Source organism: Plectropomus leopardus, chromosome 21 (assembly GCF_008729295.1).
Source record: "Plectropomus leopardus isolate mb chromosome 21, YSFRI_Pleo_2.0, whole genome shotgun sequence".
NCBI lineage: Eukaryota > Metazoa > Chordata > Actinopteri > Perciformes > Serranidae > Plectropomus > Plectropomus leopardus.
In genome coordinates, this window is record NC_056483.1 from 9,197,446 (window position 1) to 9,218,181 (window position 20,736).

The following is a 20,736-nucleotide window of genomic DNA, read 5'->3' on the forward strand; positions in this document are numbered from 1 at the left end:
CTAGTGTTTGACGCTTATATATAGGTATTGAGATTCCCAATTCTGTGAACCAAGTTCCTTGTAAACCTCAGACCTATGTCAACAAACTGGTAGCCAAACTGGTTTAACAGCCTAAAGCTACATCTCAAATTAGGACCATACTGTAGTTTGGATTTGACTCAGAAACACTTTTTTTTCTTTTTCGGTGAAAAGAACTTATATAAACTTCCAGGACATTTCCAGTGGCCGTGAGTGCTGATGTCTGAGGTTTAAGGAAGGGTTAGACCAAATACAAATTAGCACCATAGTCTCATGTGAAACTAGACAGAGGCGGACTACACCCACTACAAGCGTCTTTTCACTTGTTCTATTATGATTTGTAAAACCAACAGGGGATAGCCTTGATTGAAAAAACAAAAAGCTGCAATTCGTGATTGTGAGCCAAGGAAGGAAGTACCCTGGATCTCTGAATCCGGTTCACCAGACTGTCACTGCATGAAGAGGGAGTACTCGCTCGATTTAAGCTTCTAAAAGATCATTTCAAAAGTGCAAAATATTGCTCCGGCTCATACACAAGCAGGCTGACAAAACGTTAATAACACTTTAATATGGCTTTATAGGACCATTTAAATACTAATCCCACTTTTCAAGTTTCAAGAGCCCGTCTGCTTTCTATTTAATATACGACACTACGTTCCACTGAACCCTTGTAAATGATTTATTGGACATTGGCAAGTAGGATTGGAAGTGTTCTGGAGAACAAAGCAGGGTGCTATAAAGGGTCCAAATGTGTACTCTGCCCCAGAACACAGTTTAAAAGCTGTTTTACAGAGATTAACATGCCATTATTGTTTCATTTTTGTGAGAATTTGCCGATAGCCTGATGTTCATTTATAATTTATCTCGCTGACTGCACAGCAAATCTCAACATGCTCATAAAGATTCAGGCTATTAAAAAGACATGTGGTGATGTCAATTTTCATTCGGCGCAAACAAAACTCACACAAACTGGTCACCATGGAAAGGAGATGTTGAGATAGCGATATATACACAAATCCTCCAAAAAAGCTATTGGAGACAAAAATAATATACATGAAGTACGGCACAGACAGTGCTCTGCAGATGCTGAAAAGTCAGACATGAATTGAGATTCTTGACATTCACTGTGTCTGCACTTTATTTCTACACTGGAGATGTAACTAAACAAAGCCTGAGGGCATACAAGAGCCAAGGTCCTATTCTAAATCGTTATGTGTCAGTAAAATCAAAATCGCCCACCTCCCACCCACTCATCCACACTAAAGTCCATTACAAGCAGACTCTTGCAGCTCTTTTCCATCCATTTCCTGTCAATGTGACTTAGCCGTTCTCTCATCACAGTCTAGCCTGCGGCCCTGTCGTCGCTCTAATAGCCATACCAGTTCTCCTCTGACACAGGAGTTCTGTTACAGGTTAGAAATAGTTCCCAGTCTGCCTCTAACCTAACAGCATAAGGTGACAGATAGCAGAGAACTAGGCAGATTCAGAACGAAGGGTTTTAAATTAAGCACTGCACAGTGGGAAGGTGTGTCTGCAGTATGTTCTTGTTCTTGGCTTGGGATGATGATGTCTAGTGCAGGGAGGGGTTAGTGTCTCACATATTTGGGGAACACAATTTCTGGCAAATAGATATGCCAAACGTAATGTGTGCATGCATGACGACCAATTTGTCTGGCAAAAAGAAGCATTTTAAATCAAACCAATCACTTTTTCTCCCCATTTTTGCTGTGTGAGGCAAACACTGGGCAAAACGAAAGGAAACTCTTTTTTTTTTTTTTTGGAATTAAAATATATATTCATATTATTTGATATTGTTTAAATATGCGGGTAACGGAGCGCACTTTCAGGCAATCTCTCCTGGAAGCCATTCATAGTGTTATGTTCATGAAAAGAGACAAAAATAGTTGCATAACAAATGGAAAAAAAGAGTTTCAAAATGAGTTCAAACACAGCTTACTTTCTGATCTCTGTTCATCGGGCCAATGACAGCATGAAGTGTTTGTGAATGTTGGAATGTTGTAATTGGAAAGTTACTGAAATTGTCGGTCACAGCCCCCTCAATTCAGTGTCTGAAAGGTGTGGTGGGACGGGATGTCCGAAACTATTCTGCTGTCCGGCAAGCAGTTCAGACAGCGTGAACTAGTGCCTTAAGAATGTTCTGCTGCGATTTCTTGGCAATACATGGAGACCTTCAGGAAATTTCTTTTTTTCATAATACTGTGATTACAGCCAGGACACATGTTTTTTATTTCTGTCTGCATTGAGCTTGATTTTTTTGTGTGTGTTCTAATATAATGCAAAATCATCTCCAGTAGCTTTGTTTGTATTTGTACATAGAAATCCAGTGGTGAGCTGGATGTGGTGATCCCTGCTTTATCCAGTTAGTATGACTTAATTATTTCAATTTCCTAAACACTAAACTATTAGGGCTGTGCTTGTGCTTTTGCACGCGTACTGACAAACAAACACACTGTGTGCCAGTGATGTGGCAGGAAAAAAAATTGCCTTAAGGAACAAATAGGCTGACGGCTCACTCCAATTACCCCTCCATGACTTTGCCCTGACCTTATGGAGCCACACACTTTCCTACTGTCGTAAACATGCGGGCCACATCAGTGCATCCAAACAAGCAAGCTCCCAGTTAAGTACAGCCTGAGGATGCCAACTACCTTTGATTTAGAAAAGATGAGACAGACACTTTTGTTTCCTGCATTAAACTAGTTATTCAAACACATCAGCAAATCTTTCATGGCTTTTCCATACACAATTCTGGTGGAAAAAATCATCCCTTAGGATTTACAGAGGCCTCATGTGAACTGCGACTGGAAACCTTGGCTGGATGTTGTGACATTGTCTCCAAATACAACTGGAGTGCCTGAGGAAGAAATGTGATCTGCAAATTCTCTGCCAAGCCAAGGCCACACATCTATTTTTTTTTTTACAATATGTTAAACTGGGGGTTGTCAAAATGCTGCTTTGAATCCTTATTTTGATTTGGCTTTCCATCACATACCTGGTTTTCTCTCGTAATCAGTTTAGCACAATGTTCTAAGGAAGGTTATTAAAGGTCCAGTGTGCAGGATTTAGAAGCAGTTATTGGCAGAAATTGTATTTGCATTGAATGTATTCTATTTATAACTACATATGTTTTAGTTACCTTAGAATTTGCCGTTCATATCTATATATGGAGTGGATCCATGGAGTCCACCATGTTGTTTCTACAGTAGCCCAGAATGGACACACTGAGGAGAAATTTTAGTTCTGCAATTCAGTTTCACACACTGGGCCATTAAATTGTAAATCTTATTATTAATAGCAGGCTGAAAGCGACCAACTGTGCACGCTTTAAGAGTCAAGGTAGCAATTTCATGCTGAAAAAGTAGCAGATTATTTTAAGCCAACTTTGACCCACACTTTATGCCATTACACACACTGGTGATGGGCTGTAACAATTTTGTAAGACCAGGCTAGAAGTTCGTTACAGCTGAACCAACCTGATGGTGAAACATAGCAGATTTAAAACATACATTGTGTTTATCTTCTACTGCTATTGTATAAAAGGTAATGGAAGAAAATTCATCTGTTACAAATCCATTATGTCTTTGGGGTGAAAAAAAATGTGTATGTAAAATTTTAATGCATCAAGATGTATAAAGATGCACCAATAATCATTTTATAATCACATCATAGCCCTCTGAACTGGAATCAGATGAGGTGCTTATAGAGATTCCCACCAAAAGTTGTGCTCAGATGACATCCGATTATATGTTACACCAGATGATTTGCGCCAACTTACTTTATTATTGCATTTTAGGAATTAAAAATAAATAAATTTTTAAAAAATCTTAATCTTAAATCTTAAATTTTTGATATTCAAAAGTAAAATATAACCAGAATGTGCATGTATTATTTACAAAATCTAGCCAAGGTACAACCTACACCCCACTGTCATATTCAATTAGCTCATGATTCTACAACTGTGCTGGTTAGTTTTGCTTTTATCTCTAAAAAAAATCATCCGATTGAGCCAAAATGGCTCACTTAATTTCCCTTTTCTGCAAATTAGATCCAAAGAAAACAAAACAAGTGTGGATAACAACAGTACAAATCTACTTTCCAATCTAACGACAAATTTAAATCCTGAGGCAACTGTCCAATCCTTTGATGTGTTTTTTTTGTAAATCAGATGAGTAATGAAATACAACTGTGAGACAAGATGGCAACACTTTAAAGGAGAGGGTTTTTGATCGCAGTGATTGTGCAGGATAAATGTCTAGTCAGAGGGAACACAGGACCCGCTCATGTCTGTGCTGTATGAACAGCCCACAGCAGGAGAGGAATGCAGCCCATAGAGCCCCGCTGTAACTCTTCCCAAAGAAAGGCATGAACGCCAAGTGGTCTTTCACTCCCTCTCACTCTGTCTTTAGACCACATGGGACTCGCCGTCTAGGTAAACTTTCACACACCAATGAGCAAAAGTTCTGACTCACTGGCTGGGGCCTAAACTTAAGTAAGCATTTATTGTAGAACGGAAAGCGGTATCATGGGAATGTTCCCCGGCCTCCAGCATAAGGATAACAGGATCTTTCCTCTTCGACGAGACAGTCCTGGGCAGTGAACACAAACCGCTGTTCTTTCTATTTTAGTCATTCAAAGTAAACAATGTTAGCCAAAGGTGTCGGGGGGGAAGGAAAGTGCAAGAAGTTCAATAAATGGTCCACATTCCTTTGTCCTAGCATCTATTTGACTGCGCCAGCCTTTAATCTCAAGGTGAGGCAAAACATTATGACGTGAAGGGGAAACAGATTGCCTACAACCAAATCAGATCTGATTTATACCTGCTAGGATCACACAGTAATGCTTAATTCTGATTTTTTTCTTTTAATTGCAAACCAATGTGCCATGTCTGAACCTGGATATTTGCCTGAGGATGAGCTCCCTCCTGCAAAGCCTGCCCCTATCATATGAAATGTGACTTTAACTTCAACTCAAGCCAGTAGGCTGAAATAATGAAAGGTGACATCACGATCAGGGTACATGAGTACTGGTTAGAAATCGTTTAGATGTGCTGAGTGTAACACTCCCAGGTGTTTACACTCGATAGATGGGCCTTGGTGTTCAAGCTGTGCCAAACTCTCTGCAGTAATGTGCACTGCCACGTTGTACAGCTGAAACCCCTCACTGTATTAGTGAGTGTTTTCTTTTAAAGGGAATTTTGAGCCAAGTTGTGTAAGAATAAATTCACAGGAAGAAACAACACTGAATTTTTTTTGACTATTGTAACTCTTTCTTGTCTGGTATCAAACAAAAACCACTCTCCCGCCTTAAACTGGTTCAGAATGCAGCAGCTCGGCTCTCACGGGTTTTAACAGATGGCGTCACATCACCTAATCCTGATTTCTCTCCATTGACTTTCTGTCCGTTTTAGACATGCTTTTAATAATTTACCGATCACTTTTAAAGCTGGCATGGATCTGGCCCCAAGGTACATATCAGAAATGTTGACCCCATATTAACCAGTTCGCAGCCTTAGATCCTCTGGATTATCTTTCTATTCTTTGATCGTGATTATTATTAGTAGTAGTAATATAATTAGTAGTAGTAGTAGTAGTATGTAATGCACAGTGGATGTTGTCATAGCTTGGCCACCTTAGCCAGTAATACATGTTCCAAGTAAATGCAAGGTCATACATAAGCAGAGAGAAATAAAAAGGCAAATAAGGCTTTGGCCTAATTTTTCATCGCTGCAAGGGGAAGACCTGAAAATTTTGAGGACGTCAGTGTGTAAGCAAAAACACATGCACAATCCATACTTTGGACACTAATCAAGCCTAATGAGAACAATAGTCTCTCTGTCCACGGGGGCCTGCACAGCATTCCTGAGTCACTCAGATCCATTTTTTGTTAAGATAAAAGGGCAAGGTGTCATGTTCTTGTGTGATTTAAAGGTTTACTGTAACTCTGGCACTATATATACTTTAGTTTATGATTAAAACTGGTTGTCCATCTTATTGAAAATCACATTTAAATAGTGCTGTAATTGGATATTGGGTCACAGCTGGAACCAGGAAGGTGTTAATCTTGCCATCAGTGCAAACGTATATTTAATCCAGATGTAGAACAACGAAAGACTACTACTCTGGACTTCGTCAAATAGATGCGGGGAAGTGGGGAGAGGCAGTTTGCTTTTTTAAGCCTGCAATAAATGATTTTTTTGGCCACTTGGGGGCAGGATAAACAGATTGTGAATATATGTTAACCTAACATCACCTTTTAAGTTGATGTGGTGAATTTGTTCGCTAACAGTTGCTTATTAATATCAAGCAGTGAAGAGGCAACATTATTTGTAGCTCTTTTTCTTGGCCACCTGGTGTAAGCAAGTCCAATATTCCCTTACAGCTCTGATTTTGGTTCTCTACCAACTCCCAAGGGAAATATCTTGCTCTTTAGCTGCTAAATGTGTCTGTCTGCTGTTTGGTGCTGAGCAGGTAGAGCACAGTTGGTTTTTAAAGATTTTCCAGTCAAAACAGCTGCCTGCTGCTGCTGAAAACAATTTTGTGAAACCAAAACATTTAAATTGCAGATGAACAGCTTAACAATGAGCCGAAACTCTGTAAATCCCTGTAAAGCAGAGGGGATGTGCAGATTCAGGTGATAATTCTGCATATTCATCACCATGAGCAACCCCTTTCATGGTGTGAGATCATATAGCACGACTGTAAAAATGTAAAACATAGCCAGTTTAGGGTTAAAAGGCTGGGATATGCTCGGAAAGAAGTAGTTCTTACTAGAATTCGCCACTGTAATCTCGCTCCTGCCAGCTGGATTTGTGCCAGTTACCCCATGTTCCTGCAGTGTGCTTGTCTGTTCTCACCTGCACCCGCAGCCTGAAGGCTTGATAATGGCTGATAACATATGTACAGCCTATAACAGTCTGTTACAGTAGGCAGGGGTTTAATGTAAATACATTTGTACTGTAAGAGCAAATGTTTATCACAATCTGTGTCATATTTTCAGGTAAAAAACACTCCAGAAATGGTTGTTGTTACACCTTTTATATTGTCTTTCACTGAATGGAGAGAGCATTTGCAACAGCTGACTTGACACACATCGAGGGCCGGTAAAGAGACAGACTTGATGTATCCCAGTGAATGACGGGACGCACAGCACAGTTTATTTATTTTAAGTTTATCAGCTCTGCAAAGTTAATGTCCTGCGAGTTTTGCATTGCCAATGCCAATATAGTCATTAGATCGTACTGTGTTATCCAACAACACTGAAATACAAATGTGTTGATAACATAGACTGTATATAAAAATGGACAACATTACAGCTCCCGAAAAGTGAAGCCAAAGAACTTTAATTGCCCCCTGGTGGCTAACCCCGCCCCCTCCATGTTAGTGGATGGGACATGGGCCAAACTAAAAACTAAATTAAACTAAAACAGTTTTTTTCCCAGAAACTTTTCCCGTCATTTTAAGTAGTTATTATCACGCTGATGTTTAAGTTTGGTTTTAATTAGTTATTTGTTGCAATAAAAAGGGGGCGTGGCATTATGATTGACAGCTGTGCATGTCTGTTTCGATGTGATTTAGTCGGGCCATTGGAGCTCAGTTGGGAGTGTGTATGAGTGGGACCTTGATACCACAACTTCGCTCCCTGATCACTTTTATGCACGCTCTGGCTCAAAATGATGCCACCAGCACAAGATTGCAGAGCCCATATTTGGATATTTTAGCTTCTTTTTTGTACAGTGGGAGGAAGTGGAGACACTGCACTCATCTTAATATGTAGTCTGTAGTTTATATATCTGCTTCGAGCAGCACAATTGAAGGTGAAAAGCCAGTTGACAAAAGGACAGAACAGATGTGATTATATTTGTGTATGGCACTGAGTGTTTGTCTTTTTAGACATTTTGATTGCTACGTCCTCACATAAGTACCTCTATCATCCCTTCATTTCTCAGCCTTCAGCCAAATATAGCATGCTACTCCACCTACAGTTGCTTTAAAGATTTTCCAGCTTTAGAATACATTATACTTTTAATGTAAATACGAGCAGCATTGGCACAGAAGTAGCACTTCTGATGTCTAAAAGTCGGAAACCCCCAAACCTGCAGACATTCCTTTTCGCCTGAAACACACTATTCTTGCTATCTCTGTGAGTCATCCGTATGTTTGTAATTATCTTAGAGATGGATACGCAGGGGATAAGAAAACCTACAGCTTACGGGTTGGTTAGTCTGACATTATTTGAGCTGTCCGCAACTAATATAGAGCTTATTTTCTATAATTCCATAATTGATAAAACACACAATTTCCGTAACACTCGAGTTGTGTAGTGCATCTGCAGAAAACATCTGTGTTTTCAATTACACATGTCAAACCACAGGCACTTCAGCCCCAGGGATGTGGCATGATGTCACCAGTATTGGGCCAGGAAACAATTTTGTAGGCTCATCACACGTCATTTTAGATCAAGATTAACTTATTTATTTCACCCCACAAAGACAACTATAATGCTAAAAGAAATAACTAATTTTGTCTCATGCAGTGCTTTTGTCAGGGGTAATGATTACAGTTTAGGCATTTCTTCTGTTAGTCACAGTCTGGTTGTACTGCAGAGCTTTAAATCCTTCATTGTTGACAGTAACAAACCTAGTTTGACTCAGCATAATGCATTTAGAGGTTAACAGTTTAGGTTTAATCAGTTTGCTGTCATTTTCAATCTGAAATTGCTGTAATTGGAAAACGGAACTCAATATGCGAGAAACTATTATATTTTGATAAAAATTCCAGCAAAGGGGATGTGAGCCAAGTCTTGTAATGTACAACCACATGCTGCTTCTTTGAAACAGCTCCTGTTTTTCTACCTGGAAAGCGAATTGAAAATGCTTTAAAGAGGAGCAGTGAGCGACTCCCAAAGTACATGCTTTGGCACCTGCATGTTCCTCTCCACTAGCTGATGTATTTGAACAGGCTTCAGTGATTACAAAATACAAACTGAAATTGCTGGCTCATAAAAAAGGTAGAAAAAAGGCTGTACTTTGAAATTTTCTTGTTGAGATTCCTGCTATTTTTGTAAATCAGTTGGATTATAATCACATAAAGCAGTGATACTCAGCTTGTGTCCCATGGGTCAAATCAGGCCCCTGACAGTGTGCCGGGTGGCCCTCCAGCCATTTTCTAATTCACAGTTAAAATAAATACATTCACACTGGGATATTTTTTTTGTCCTTTGAATGTAAATAAGGTGTCAGAGTGTATAAAAGGATCAAAACTGAGCTTTTAATACAAAAAAAAACAGGCCAGGGGAGGATCCTCCTGACCCCACAACAGAAGTCAAATCTTAGAAATGGACACTTGACCTGAGTGGCTACTACTACTACTACTACTACTACTACTACTACTACTACTACTACTACTGCTACTACTACTAAAGATGAGTAAGGACAGCAATATTTGTTTATCAGCTGGCCCCCAGTCTCCTGTCAGTTTGCAGAAGTGGCCCCCTAAGCAAAGGAAGTGAAGTATCCCTGACCTTAAGTAATGAACAATAACATTTTAAAAACGGTAAATGTCTTTGTTTTATATGCAGGGTTCTTATTGTCATGGAAAACCTGGAATAATTATGGAATTTCACTATCTCATTTTCTAGGCCTTGAGAAGTCATAGAATTAGTAAAAATCATGTAAAGTTTCGGAGAAAGTCATTGAATTTTGATGTGTATTGTGAAATTAAATAACCTTCCATGCCATGTTAAAAACATAACCAACATTAACAAACTGGAAAGTTTAGTTCACATAAAAAAATGAACATTTGAAGTACAATATAGCACACAGTACTGTACATGTTATACGTTGCGGGTGGTCATTAAATTTAATTATGGGTCCTTGGAAAGTCATGAAAAAGTTATGAAATGTCGTCCATGAAAATGTGTGGGAACTCCTCAGTAAAAGCTACATGTTGGTCCTGCCAATGACAACTTATTTACTGTAGTAGTTTTATTTTCCTTCAGCTACTTCTGTCCCTTTAAAAACTAAATGAAACTGATATGTTATAATAAATATCAAAGGTTAAGTATATTTAATATGTTGACAATTACTAATGACTACATCTTAAACGTGGAACAATACTTGGCAGTTTGAACAGTGCACCATGTCAGCTTTATCGAGATTCGTGCAGCATAATTCTTGCCAAAGATCAGCAGCTGTTCATTCCCATTTTCACGACGTCATTTAAATGATCAGGTAATACAATAGGATATTTGTATTATAACCTCGGTCTTGACAACTTTGCGAAAACCTCATCTGTTTTCAATTTTGTTTAAGAGGAAGACATTGCATCATGGCAACTGTCTGCTTGATATCGTGCTGATTTTATCTCTTTGACAGCTGGCAGAATACCTCAGACACAGCGAAGAAAAAATGGGACAAAAAAAGCAGACGACTCAACGCATATTTTACTTAAACGGAGGAACAGAACCAACCTTGTGGTGATATAGTGACAATGTTCTGAGGCATGATTGCAGGCTTGGCTTGCCAACAGGGTTTGTTAGTTTGTTAGACTGGAATTACAGGCAATACAGAGCATCATTATACAGAATATACGGCATGGACAACTTAAGGTGGGGTTTCCTTTTCTTCTCTATAAAATGCTCCCTGCCAACACGTCAGTGTTGTCTGGGAAAGGTCTAATCTTAAGACGCCTTGGACATGTGGAGCAGACCAGATCATACTGAGTTATGGCATTTATCTTCTCCCAGACACATATTCACACTCGCTGAGAAATATGCCCCGCTAACTGAGAGGGATACAGAGTTTTTCTCAGAGTAAACAATGTCAGTCTGTTTCTTCTTTGTCTTTGAGATTACCTAAACTTTTACCATTTTCAGACAGAGGCATCATCATGTTTAACCCTTTGAAACCTGAGCAAATTGAGTTCTTAAAAAACATGAAAGAACGGCAAAAAAACAACTTAACAAGACATGGCCCAAAAATGTGCAAATAAATAAAATTGTAAAAGAGTCACAAGGAAATTACCTAAAAAAAAAAAAAAAAAAAAAAAAAAAAAAAAAAAAAAAAAAAAAAAAAAAAAAGCAAGCAAGAAAATGGCCTAACAAAGTGCTAAAATATATATATATATAATATTTATTTATTTAGCATTTTGATATAGTTTTCTGGACATTTTCTCTATTTCTGAATAATTTTCAGATCATCCTCTTTTTTTAAAACTAATTTTAAAATAATTTCCTTGTCACTTTTTACTTATTTCTCACAATTTGTGGGACATTTCTTGCCAAGTTGACCATTGCCTTTTTCCCTGATTTTTTTGAAAGAAATCAAACCAATTTTCTCAGGTTTCTTGTTTCTCAAGATTTTAAAGGGTTAAACTGATAACTGTCAGTTTCACTTATTGGGACACAAATATTGTAAAGTGAATTTGTACATTTTAAATGATCTAATAAAAATAATAATGCAAAAAATAAAATGTAGGATTATGTTTTTTAGCAGTCTATTCAGATTTGCGTGAAATAACCAAGACTCACACCACAAGAACTACATGTTAAATTAAACATATATTCTGCTGTTCACGTCAGTGAGAAATAAGTGAAAGGCTCCTTTCAGACGCCCGGGACAGTGGGGGGCTGCTCTGCCCACTTTTTGTAAGTTTTCCAAAACTGACAAACTAACAGCCACGTCCGCTGTTCACAGTGACTGGCAAGGTGCACATAGGTGAGAAACGGGCATCGCTCTGCATTCCTGCTTCTCTCACTATCCCTTTTCATGGCTGAATTGTACCGTCTGCTTCTGCGCTACAACCAATGAAGAGGCATTATTCTGTTAGAGAACAAATATCAGAATCTGCATTAACAGTCTGAATTAACGGAAAAACACTACACATCACCTTTCACAGCTGGCATTTAGAAAAAATCAGTGAATATGAAAACATGTTTCCTACCTGTACCTGTAATATTTTTTTTATAATTTGTAGCCTTTTAAGTCCTTTCAACTTTTTCTGCTTTGTAACACCCCGTTGCTATGACAACCAACATCTTGCCCCACCTAAAAATGAAGTCACTCAAAAACAGCACACACAACTTGCTCTTTTCGACGTGGCTTTCTAAAGGAGGACACGTCAACAAAGTTATTCCCTTCACTTTTCACCACAATACTCTGCATCCTCCTTTCTTCAGGAAAGAAAGGGAAAGTGTTGATTGAGAATTTTGGGGAAAAAGATGATTCATTAAGTTGCTATTCCAAACTGTTAACACCTCATACAATAGGTGCAATACACAAATGTCTGTTACATTACGACCCACAAAGGCCCCAAATGGCTGGAGTGTTTCATCACTACGTCACACTTAAAAACAAATGGCTTTTATTTGGAAAGGAAAAATAAGAAACAAAATTATGTGCGTATAACGTATAATGTGCAAGGCTATGCCTCATGCAATGAGTTTTGGCTCTTGTGCTTCAATAAAAGTTATGCAGTGTAACACATCTTGGAGTTAAACTGCATAAACAGTTAATTGAGTCAGTAGAATTACTCACCAGTGCCTTTTTTAGTGCATTCAAACGCATTTATTAGTGAAGAACAGTTTCATATAAAGAAAAGGTCTAGACCCCGTTTTGCTGTTTTGCACACTGAGGGAGTTTGCAGAAACATCTGTGCATGATGTTCCTTTGGCAATGAAACATATAGGAAAAATGGGGAAAAAAGACTCAATTCTGAATGTATGTTTTTGACCCCCACCCATTTTTAGACAGAAATCAGTTTGAACCTGAAGTACTTGTATTGCTCTAAAAAGAAAAGTGCTTTTAAACTACTGCAGCAAAGTAGCAAGGTGTAAAAATGTAATTTTACTAACATCAGTGCACCATGTGTTTTCAAACTTTCTCTCTATATATGGCGTCTGGTTAAACATTGTGAGATAGAGCTTATCAGGAATAAAATTAAACAGAATGCAATAATTCACAAGTTGACGTCATCAAATGAAATCATTGCACTCAGTCTGCATCATGTAAAGTATGAAAGCTGTCATTCACAACTGCTAATTTCCTCCATTCGTGAGAGATTAAGTAGGTTTAGTGTATTAATCCCAACAAGCTGCATCACTTTAACCTCATGATCCTTCCCAGGTGAACCAACAAGTCTCTCTTGAGCAAACATTTTAACCCTTGTAAAGTTAATGTGGCTGCTGTGTGGGAGACACCCAGTTAGACCAGGACAAAACGAGTCTGTGGAGAACTGAAGGCAGCTGTTGTACCCTGATAGACTGCCTCCCTCCAGCAAAATGCATCATTAAACAGATTTCCAGACTGAACTTATACACTGCAGCACTTATAACACCAACACTGGTATAAAAAGACATATGTGCCCACTTATGTTGTTGTTTGCAGTTTTTTACAAGATGCCACAGCTCCCTTTACAGGAGAAACATGGCCTGTGTTTAACTGAAATTATTTTAGGGCAATTTAGAGCAATTTAGCAACAGAGACATACCAACAAGTCAATAAAACCGTGACACAGAGGGGGCCATAAACCTATACATGTCCTGTATGTTTTAACAGCTGAGCACTCAAGCAGGTTTGGCTCTGCTCCACCAACCTTCAATTATAACAGGTTTACAGCCGCCCCTGTGTTTCTCAAGCACATAATTGCTTGTTTCCTATTAAAATCAAATACTGAGGGATTTCTCGCGCATTTCGATTCATGGTAAATGTCGGCTAATAACTGTCTGATTGTTCTGGTTTTCATTCAAGTCTAAATGTAGCCCTAAAGCAAGTGTAAACAAGTGGAACCAACCATAGTTTTTTCTCGCGCTGACATTTTACAGCGTGACATGTGTACATAAAAGTGAGAGCTGCGCGCTGCCAGACAACTTGAAATAAAAACAGGATTGTGAGAAACCGCAGACGGTTCTGTTGTGTTAAACACTATCATGTAATTTAAAGATGCAGCATATGTAGCGCTTGACACGCTCACATTTACGCACAGGCATGCAACTTGCACCTCTAACATGTGGCTGGTACTGACTTCTCCGAAAAAATATAATTTAAACATCTCACAACTAGCACAACAGTTAAAAAAAAAATAAATCAAAAGTTGTTGAGCAAACCAGGAATAACATGAACATGACAGCAAACAAAAGGAAGAAGAGAAACGTTTCTTACCTTTAGGAATAGGTGTAGGAGCTTGAGGTGTATCAGTAGACAAGACACAATTTGCAAACTTCACCCAGCATGAAAACACAAAACAAAACTTGAGGTACTCCATTGCTGTTACTGCGCGAGGACCCGGACAAAATAAGTGCGATCGGACTATTACCTCCCAGCCCGAAAGCAGTGGTCAGGATCGGCCCCGTAGGTTCGTAATGCACGGTCTCGCGATAATAAAATAACAAAGACTAAAAAAAAAAAAACATCCAATGGATATGAAGTTGACTGGTCGGGCGGCTCCAGAGACAGCTTGAGCTCCAGGGAATGGTAGTATAAGTACTGCAATTCAGAGAAATTAGAGCGCAACAGGCGTGGTTCCTTAATTGCAACTGCAGCCACTTGAGTTCCCGGTAAAGTTACCGCCCATTGAGGAGGCAGCTGACGAGAGATAACGGTGCTCACCCCTGACACAGGCACGTCCTGCGCGAAAGTTTGACTAAGCACAGCTGTATTTGAACCCCCACCTCCAGTCATTACCATTACATATCCCTCCCCTGGTCCCCTCCCCCTGAGCTCCAGCGCCTGTCAACCAACACTGCTCCCCTTCTGCAACACACTCCTGACAGACTCCTCATTCAGCCTCAGTGGAATAAAACTGCAAAAACACACATTTAAAATGCAGCAGCTCAACACACAATAAGATACTTTATTCTGTGTTTGTTTTGTAGTTGTTTTCTAGCATTAAAAATGCCTAACTGAGCAGTGGGAGTGTTCAGATGTCTTACTTCTGTTAACCATTTGAAACCTGGGCAAAACGGCTTGATTTCTTTCAAAAATATGTAAAGAACGCAATGGGCAATTTAAGAAATGACCCAGAAAATTGCAAGAAAGTAGTAAAATTTGCAAGAAAATTTCCCAAAAAAGAGAAAGAAACCAAAACAACAAACAGAAAACCAGAAAAGAAAAGCAATTTTTAACAAACAAACAAAAATGAAAAAAAGACAAAAAATGTGAAATTTAAAAAAAAAAACAAGGAAATAGCTTAACTCCTTAAAAATGATAATATTTTTTAAAATATTTTTAACAATAAAGTTACAATTATTTTGAATATAGTTCCTTGGAAACTTTTCCAAAACTTTTTAAAAAATAATTTTCTAATTCTATTAATTTCATGTGATTTACAGGATTTTTCTTGCCAAATTGTTCACTGCCTTTTTCTTACTATGTTTCTGAAAGAAATCAAATCAATTTGCTCCAGGTCTAAAGGTTTCAAATACTTGTGATTAGCATCTGAAAGCAGTACAAGAAAAGTGATGTCAGATAAGGTTTCAAAGGGTTAAATTAGATTAATTAGAAAAGCCACAGTGTGAAATTCTTAAACACAGTAAAAATGACAAATTTAGACAACAAAATGTAAGTATCAGAAGTGAAAATTATTTGGATGAATTAATGTGTAGACAGCTTTCTCAAGCTGTAGTCAGTGGAGGTGGAGCTCATTTTAAGTGCCTCGTATTCTGTTAAACAGTAAAAATAAACTATTAAAACTATAAAAAGTTAGTGTACAGGCTTATAAAATCCCCTCAACTTCTCTTCTCAAACTCAGTCGACTTAAAACTTTTGAAGCAGCCTAGACACTCACTTTTTTAAAGTTAAAACATATGCTTTTATTTATTTGTAACAGTGCATTCGTTTTTAAAGATGATCATATTTTTCATTTAAAAACTTAAATCTGTGGAAATACTCATGAGCATGTAAGGTACAATCAGTACTGGGGAGTAAGTTATATGTACTTAGTTTGCAAAAAAGATGTAACTGTAATGGATTACAGTTACTGAGAAAAAAATTACAGTTACTAATCAAAATGTTATTGTTTACAAAGGAGTTACATCCAAACGTGTTCTTTATAGTAAGACGTTTATATTAGAGTAAACCATTCAACTTGCTGCTTTACATGTTTTGGCTGTGCAGGAATGCCTTCTTTTGGCATATTCCCAGACATTTCAGCACTATTGCCCAGTTTAAAAGTTGATATAAAAGTTATCAAGAAGTAATCAAATGTAATGAGGTGCATTGCTTTAAAGTAAATAGTTAAATTACTTATTGCACTTTTAACAGGGTAACTAGTAATCTGTAACATAATACATTTCAAAAATAATCTTCCCAACACTGAGCACCGTTAGGCCTGTGTCAAAAGGCTTCAGCCCAGGAATACTTCATAAATAGCCCTGGATCTAAATACAAAGGTTATCTCTTTTCAAAAATAAAAATAGACCCAATAATAATTTTAAAAAAAAAACCCACGTCTGTCACTCCATTCATTTTTGTAGGTGAATATATGCACTAAGATACATTCCACCACTGTTATCATGAATACATTTAACTTTAAAACAGGCAGCCTTCAAGAGTGCATTAAGAAAAGCATAAAAATAGAGCTTGCTTTTCAAAAAAGAAGTTCCTGAGGAAGGATCCCACTGGACCTCTTTACCAGGGTCCATTGGAACTTTCCAGTGGGGCTGCAAATGCCAAATCAAAATTTCTGCCCATTAATTTTCTGCCGATTGATTAACCAACAAATCACTTCAGCTCTACTTTCACCTATTTCTATACAGCCTCATTTACATATATATTTATATATACAGAGCTCATTTAACCAACGTCACTTTATGAAACTGTAAACTGATACTGCAGATGTTAGCTGTTAGTCCAGCTTCTTGACAGCCGTAGACGTACACACACACACACACAAGGGAGAAATGAAGAGGAAAAACAGAAGCCAAATGTTAAATCCAGCTTCAGTCAACCGTTGGATTGTACTTGTGTCTCCCAGTGTGTTAGCTGACCCTGAGACCAGTGCTCTATCCCATTTGTGTCTCCAATTCCTTATTGGGAGCAACAGATTTGCCCCCCAGCACAAACCATCTCTGTCTGGTAAACACTTCACATGGCAGCTGCGATGACTGCCAGTGCCCAGATTGTTTTACTTAATGACATCACCGGCCCCATAGTTTCTGCATGCAGAGGGAGTAGAAACCAGACGTTTTTTACGAGATAAATTTCTTCTTTCCAGAGAAGTCCTGATAACCCCCTGAAAAAGTCGAGCCAGGCCAGAAAACACAACATAGAGTACTTGACTTGGACTTGAACTATTCTTTTTTTTTTTACTGTAATTCAGCATGAAACTGACACTAAAGTGAGCACTGGGACGGCACATTTATGGAAATTAGTGTGTCATGAGAAAATTGCCACTTTGCTTTGCTGTTTAACTTCAAATATAGAAGGCAGCCCTCCCTACTGTGCAGCTCAGACAAACACTAGTTAAAACAATACAGTCCAGATTTGCAAAGGTATTGATCCTATTATTTGCAATCAAAATGAGCCTTAAAGAATGGTTAATTGCATGACTCAGTGATAAATATCTAAGAGCGGTTTTGCCACATGGTTAGGGAACTCTCTGCATCTGGAAAGTGTAAGTGTTTGTGGTACAGAACCTCATGCATGCATCTTGGCAGCGTGCAATAGGGAATAAGCTATGTCTTGCTTCAGTTCACTGGCTCAAGTCTGATCACCCACCAAACGTTTGGAAATGCCAGTGAAATGTCCTCTGGATTTGATTACACCCTGACAAAATGTCCAGGGGTTATATGAGGGGTTTAATATCCCATCAGAGGCACGCACTTGGAGAAGTAAAACACAGTAAAGCCAATAAGAAATACAAGGAAATTTGCAGTCTTCTACCTTTCTAAGCTAAGCAAAACTGTGATGTTTTAAGTGCTCGTGGTGGTGGCACTGATGACACATTTTAATTTGAGATGCATGTGGTGTGGGTGAGAAAATTACATTTAATTACACCAAAATTGCCGCATAGAATGCACAGACTGGGAGACTGCTGTGGTAAGTGGGGTGAGGACGGAGAAAGCCAGGAGCTCATCAGGACACCTGCACATAATTATCCTCACTATATATCTGTCTGGGTATCAGCACAAAGTAGCAGACGTTAGACTGCAGCACACATGAAAATACAGCAAATACAGCTGTTTATCTAACCCTTAAAAGGAAGAAAAGACTGCTGGGAACTTTCTAATAGCACAGGTGGTGCGCTTTGGAGCCTGCTTTTTTAATTCTGGCTTATTTCAGTGCCAAATAAAACACACAAGCCTCCAGCCTCAGCTGTCCTTGCATTCGTATAAGACTAAACAGTGTTGCAGCCTCCTTGACCATCCTCTATTTTCAGCGCTGTTCTGGAGACAGTGGGTTTACAGGCGCTGTTTAAAGTTAATAAAGCTGAAAGAAGAAACAGATGATTCATTAGGGAGGCAGACTATAAAGAAAATGCCCAATAATGAAAATAAAACTAGAAATTCCTATGAGGAAAAAGAGAACTCATGAGAAAAGGGACTCATGGGAAAATGAAGCTGAATAGTTTCTCCATTTATTCAATGATTTTTTCCTTCTGACTGCCACGAATAATGTGGGGCATATAATCTAAAGAACTTTTTCCCGTCACTTATGTCAGTGGACTGTTTTAGGCGATATCTGTCAGTGGTTGGACACACCTTGGATTTCTACTTTCTTCTCTATTTTTGACGTAACCCTCTTTTGGTGGTGCAACCGGATGGTTTTGCAATTGCACTTGTGACTCACAAATCCTAGACACTTGGTCCCCTAAACCTTGCTCAGGAACCCACAATTGCAACATGACCGTTAAAGAATGGGTTTCATTTTTATCCCAGATGCTTTCATCACTCCGCAGAAGGTTTAATTACTAGTCCAAATCAATGGAGAGGGCGGCGCTCCTTTCCCCCACTCAGCTGGTCTTCCTGAGAATGCATCTTTACGTCATCCTTGGCTCAGATCTGTCAACGTTTGTCCCATTTATGAGGCCACGGGGCATCCGTTGGCCCAGGGTGTGGTCTAGGGGTTTTCTAGAAAGGGGTTTCATCAGCAACACGTTTAATCAAAGACCAGAGAACTTTAACAAGCACAGTAAGTGCGGTTTTTAATGTCACGCCAGAGTCAGGCCACAAAGGGGAAAAGCGGTTACGTGTGAATTAATTCACTTTGATCATGGGCAGTCTGCCCTCTATTGTCTCAGACTACAAGTCCGAGCTTACCATAAAGATTTGAGCAGAACATTACATTAACATGCACACTTGAAGATGTTTGCAATTTTCAAACCTGTGTCATTCTCAGTCCTATACATCTGCATTTCTTCTGTATAGACTGGAGTTTTTTGGGGCAGTGTTCCTTGAAAATTACACATAATGAGCTCTGTTGCTGGCCTTTCATTTGACTGTCATCATTAGGTGGCCACGTTAAAACCACAAAAGCGTTCCAGAAGTAGGTTGAGGGAAAAGGGCTCAGCTTTGCATTAATCCTGCCCTGTAGTGCATCTTTATCGCCCAAAAGAATCTGTTTATACACCACTAATTTGGTTTGCTAAATACAATTAGGAGAAAATGTACTCGTTGCTTGGACAGTGATTTTTCCAGTGCAGAAAGGTTGACATGTTGATACTTTCCAGAAGGCAAAGAGAGGAGGTCAGGGTAGATATACAAAGTTGAGGACTTTGACACCATGGCTTTAGATATCTGTGTTCCTCATGCTGTTTGGATTAAACACTTAGGCTCCAATGAGACAGAACGAGGAGGTTGCTGTCTTTTTTTTTTGCTTTTTTAAGCGTTGTTAGGCATTAGGTATCGCCTGTCCGTAGGCTAACCGCTAATTTGCTGTTAAGTAAACTTACAAATCCAGAATAGCATAAAAAATTGACAGTGTAGAGCACCGGAGGACAGGACACAAGGAAACAGAGATCTGTGTGGAAATATGAGACCCTCAGATAGAAATCACAACCATCTGCTGTAGGAGCTTCGCCCGGATGATGATCATTTAAAGGCTTATTTTAGGGCAAGCTGGCAAAAGTTTGAATCGGCTGTCAATTGTCACACCTTATTAGTCCAGGATAAGCAATCTGTTGAGATATGTCTTGCAGCTTTCTTAGGGTTCACACTGGACACAGGAGCGCCCTGATTTGTTAATTTCCACGCAGACGGCCATTAGCAGTTCACATCAGAAGCACATTTCTTCATGCGGGTCAACTATGACTCTCTTTCTCTGCTCCTTTCTGATCACATGGAGAGCTCCTTGTCTCTCTGTCCCTGTTTGCTTGTGTGTCTCTGGCTGTGTGTGTGTGTGTGTGTGTGTGTGTGCGCGCGCGCCCCTGTGTGCTTGCCTTACTCTGTGTGTCTGCCCCCTCCCTCTATGTTTAGACACAACTGGCAAGCATTGTTGAAGCCTTTGCTTTGTTTATAATAAAGTATTTAGTGTGTTGTCCAGCCACATTTGCTCGTAGAAAAAATAGACGAGACATCGAAACTGTTACATCCAGTTGACAGTTTTTCAGTCTGCTGTGGAGCTCAACACAGGTGCCGAAAGCAAGTAGCCGGCACTCCATGGAAAACGGTGTGCTTTGCGTCTGTTCTGCATCCAGCGTGAACCCAGAGTAACAGGCAAGCTAGAGGTGGCCCCTTTTATTCAAGCTTATATTTCAAGCTTAAAAA

General features: G+C 39.0%; 1 protein-coding gene across 1 annotated transcript in view; it reads right to left on the reverse strand.

Moving 5' to 3' along the window:
• Positions 1–14,728, reverse strand: part of plod2 (procollagen-lysine, 2-oxoglutarate 5-dioxygenase 2) — a 39,860-nt gene extending 25,132 nt beyond the window's left edge. Inside the window, exon 1 of the mRNA XM_042510147.1 lies at positions 14,195–14,728. Coding sequence (XP_042366081.1) covers positions 14,195–14,297 — 103 coding nt within the window. The 5' untranslated portion in view covers positions 14,298–14,728. The remainder of the gene's footprint in view (positions 1–14,194) is intronic.
• Between the last annotated feature and the right edge of the window lie 6,008 nt (positions 14,729–20,736).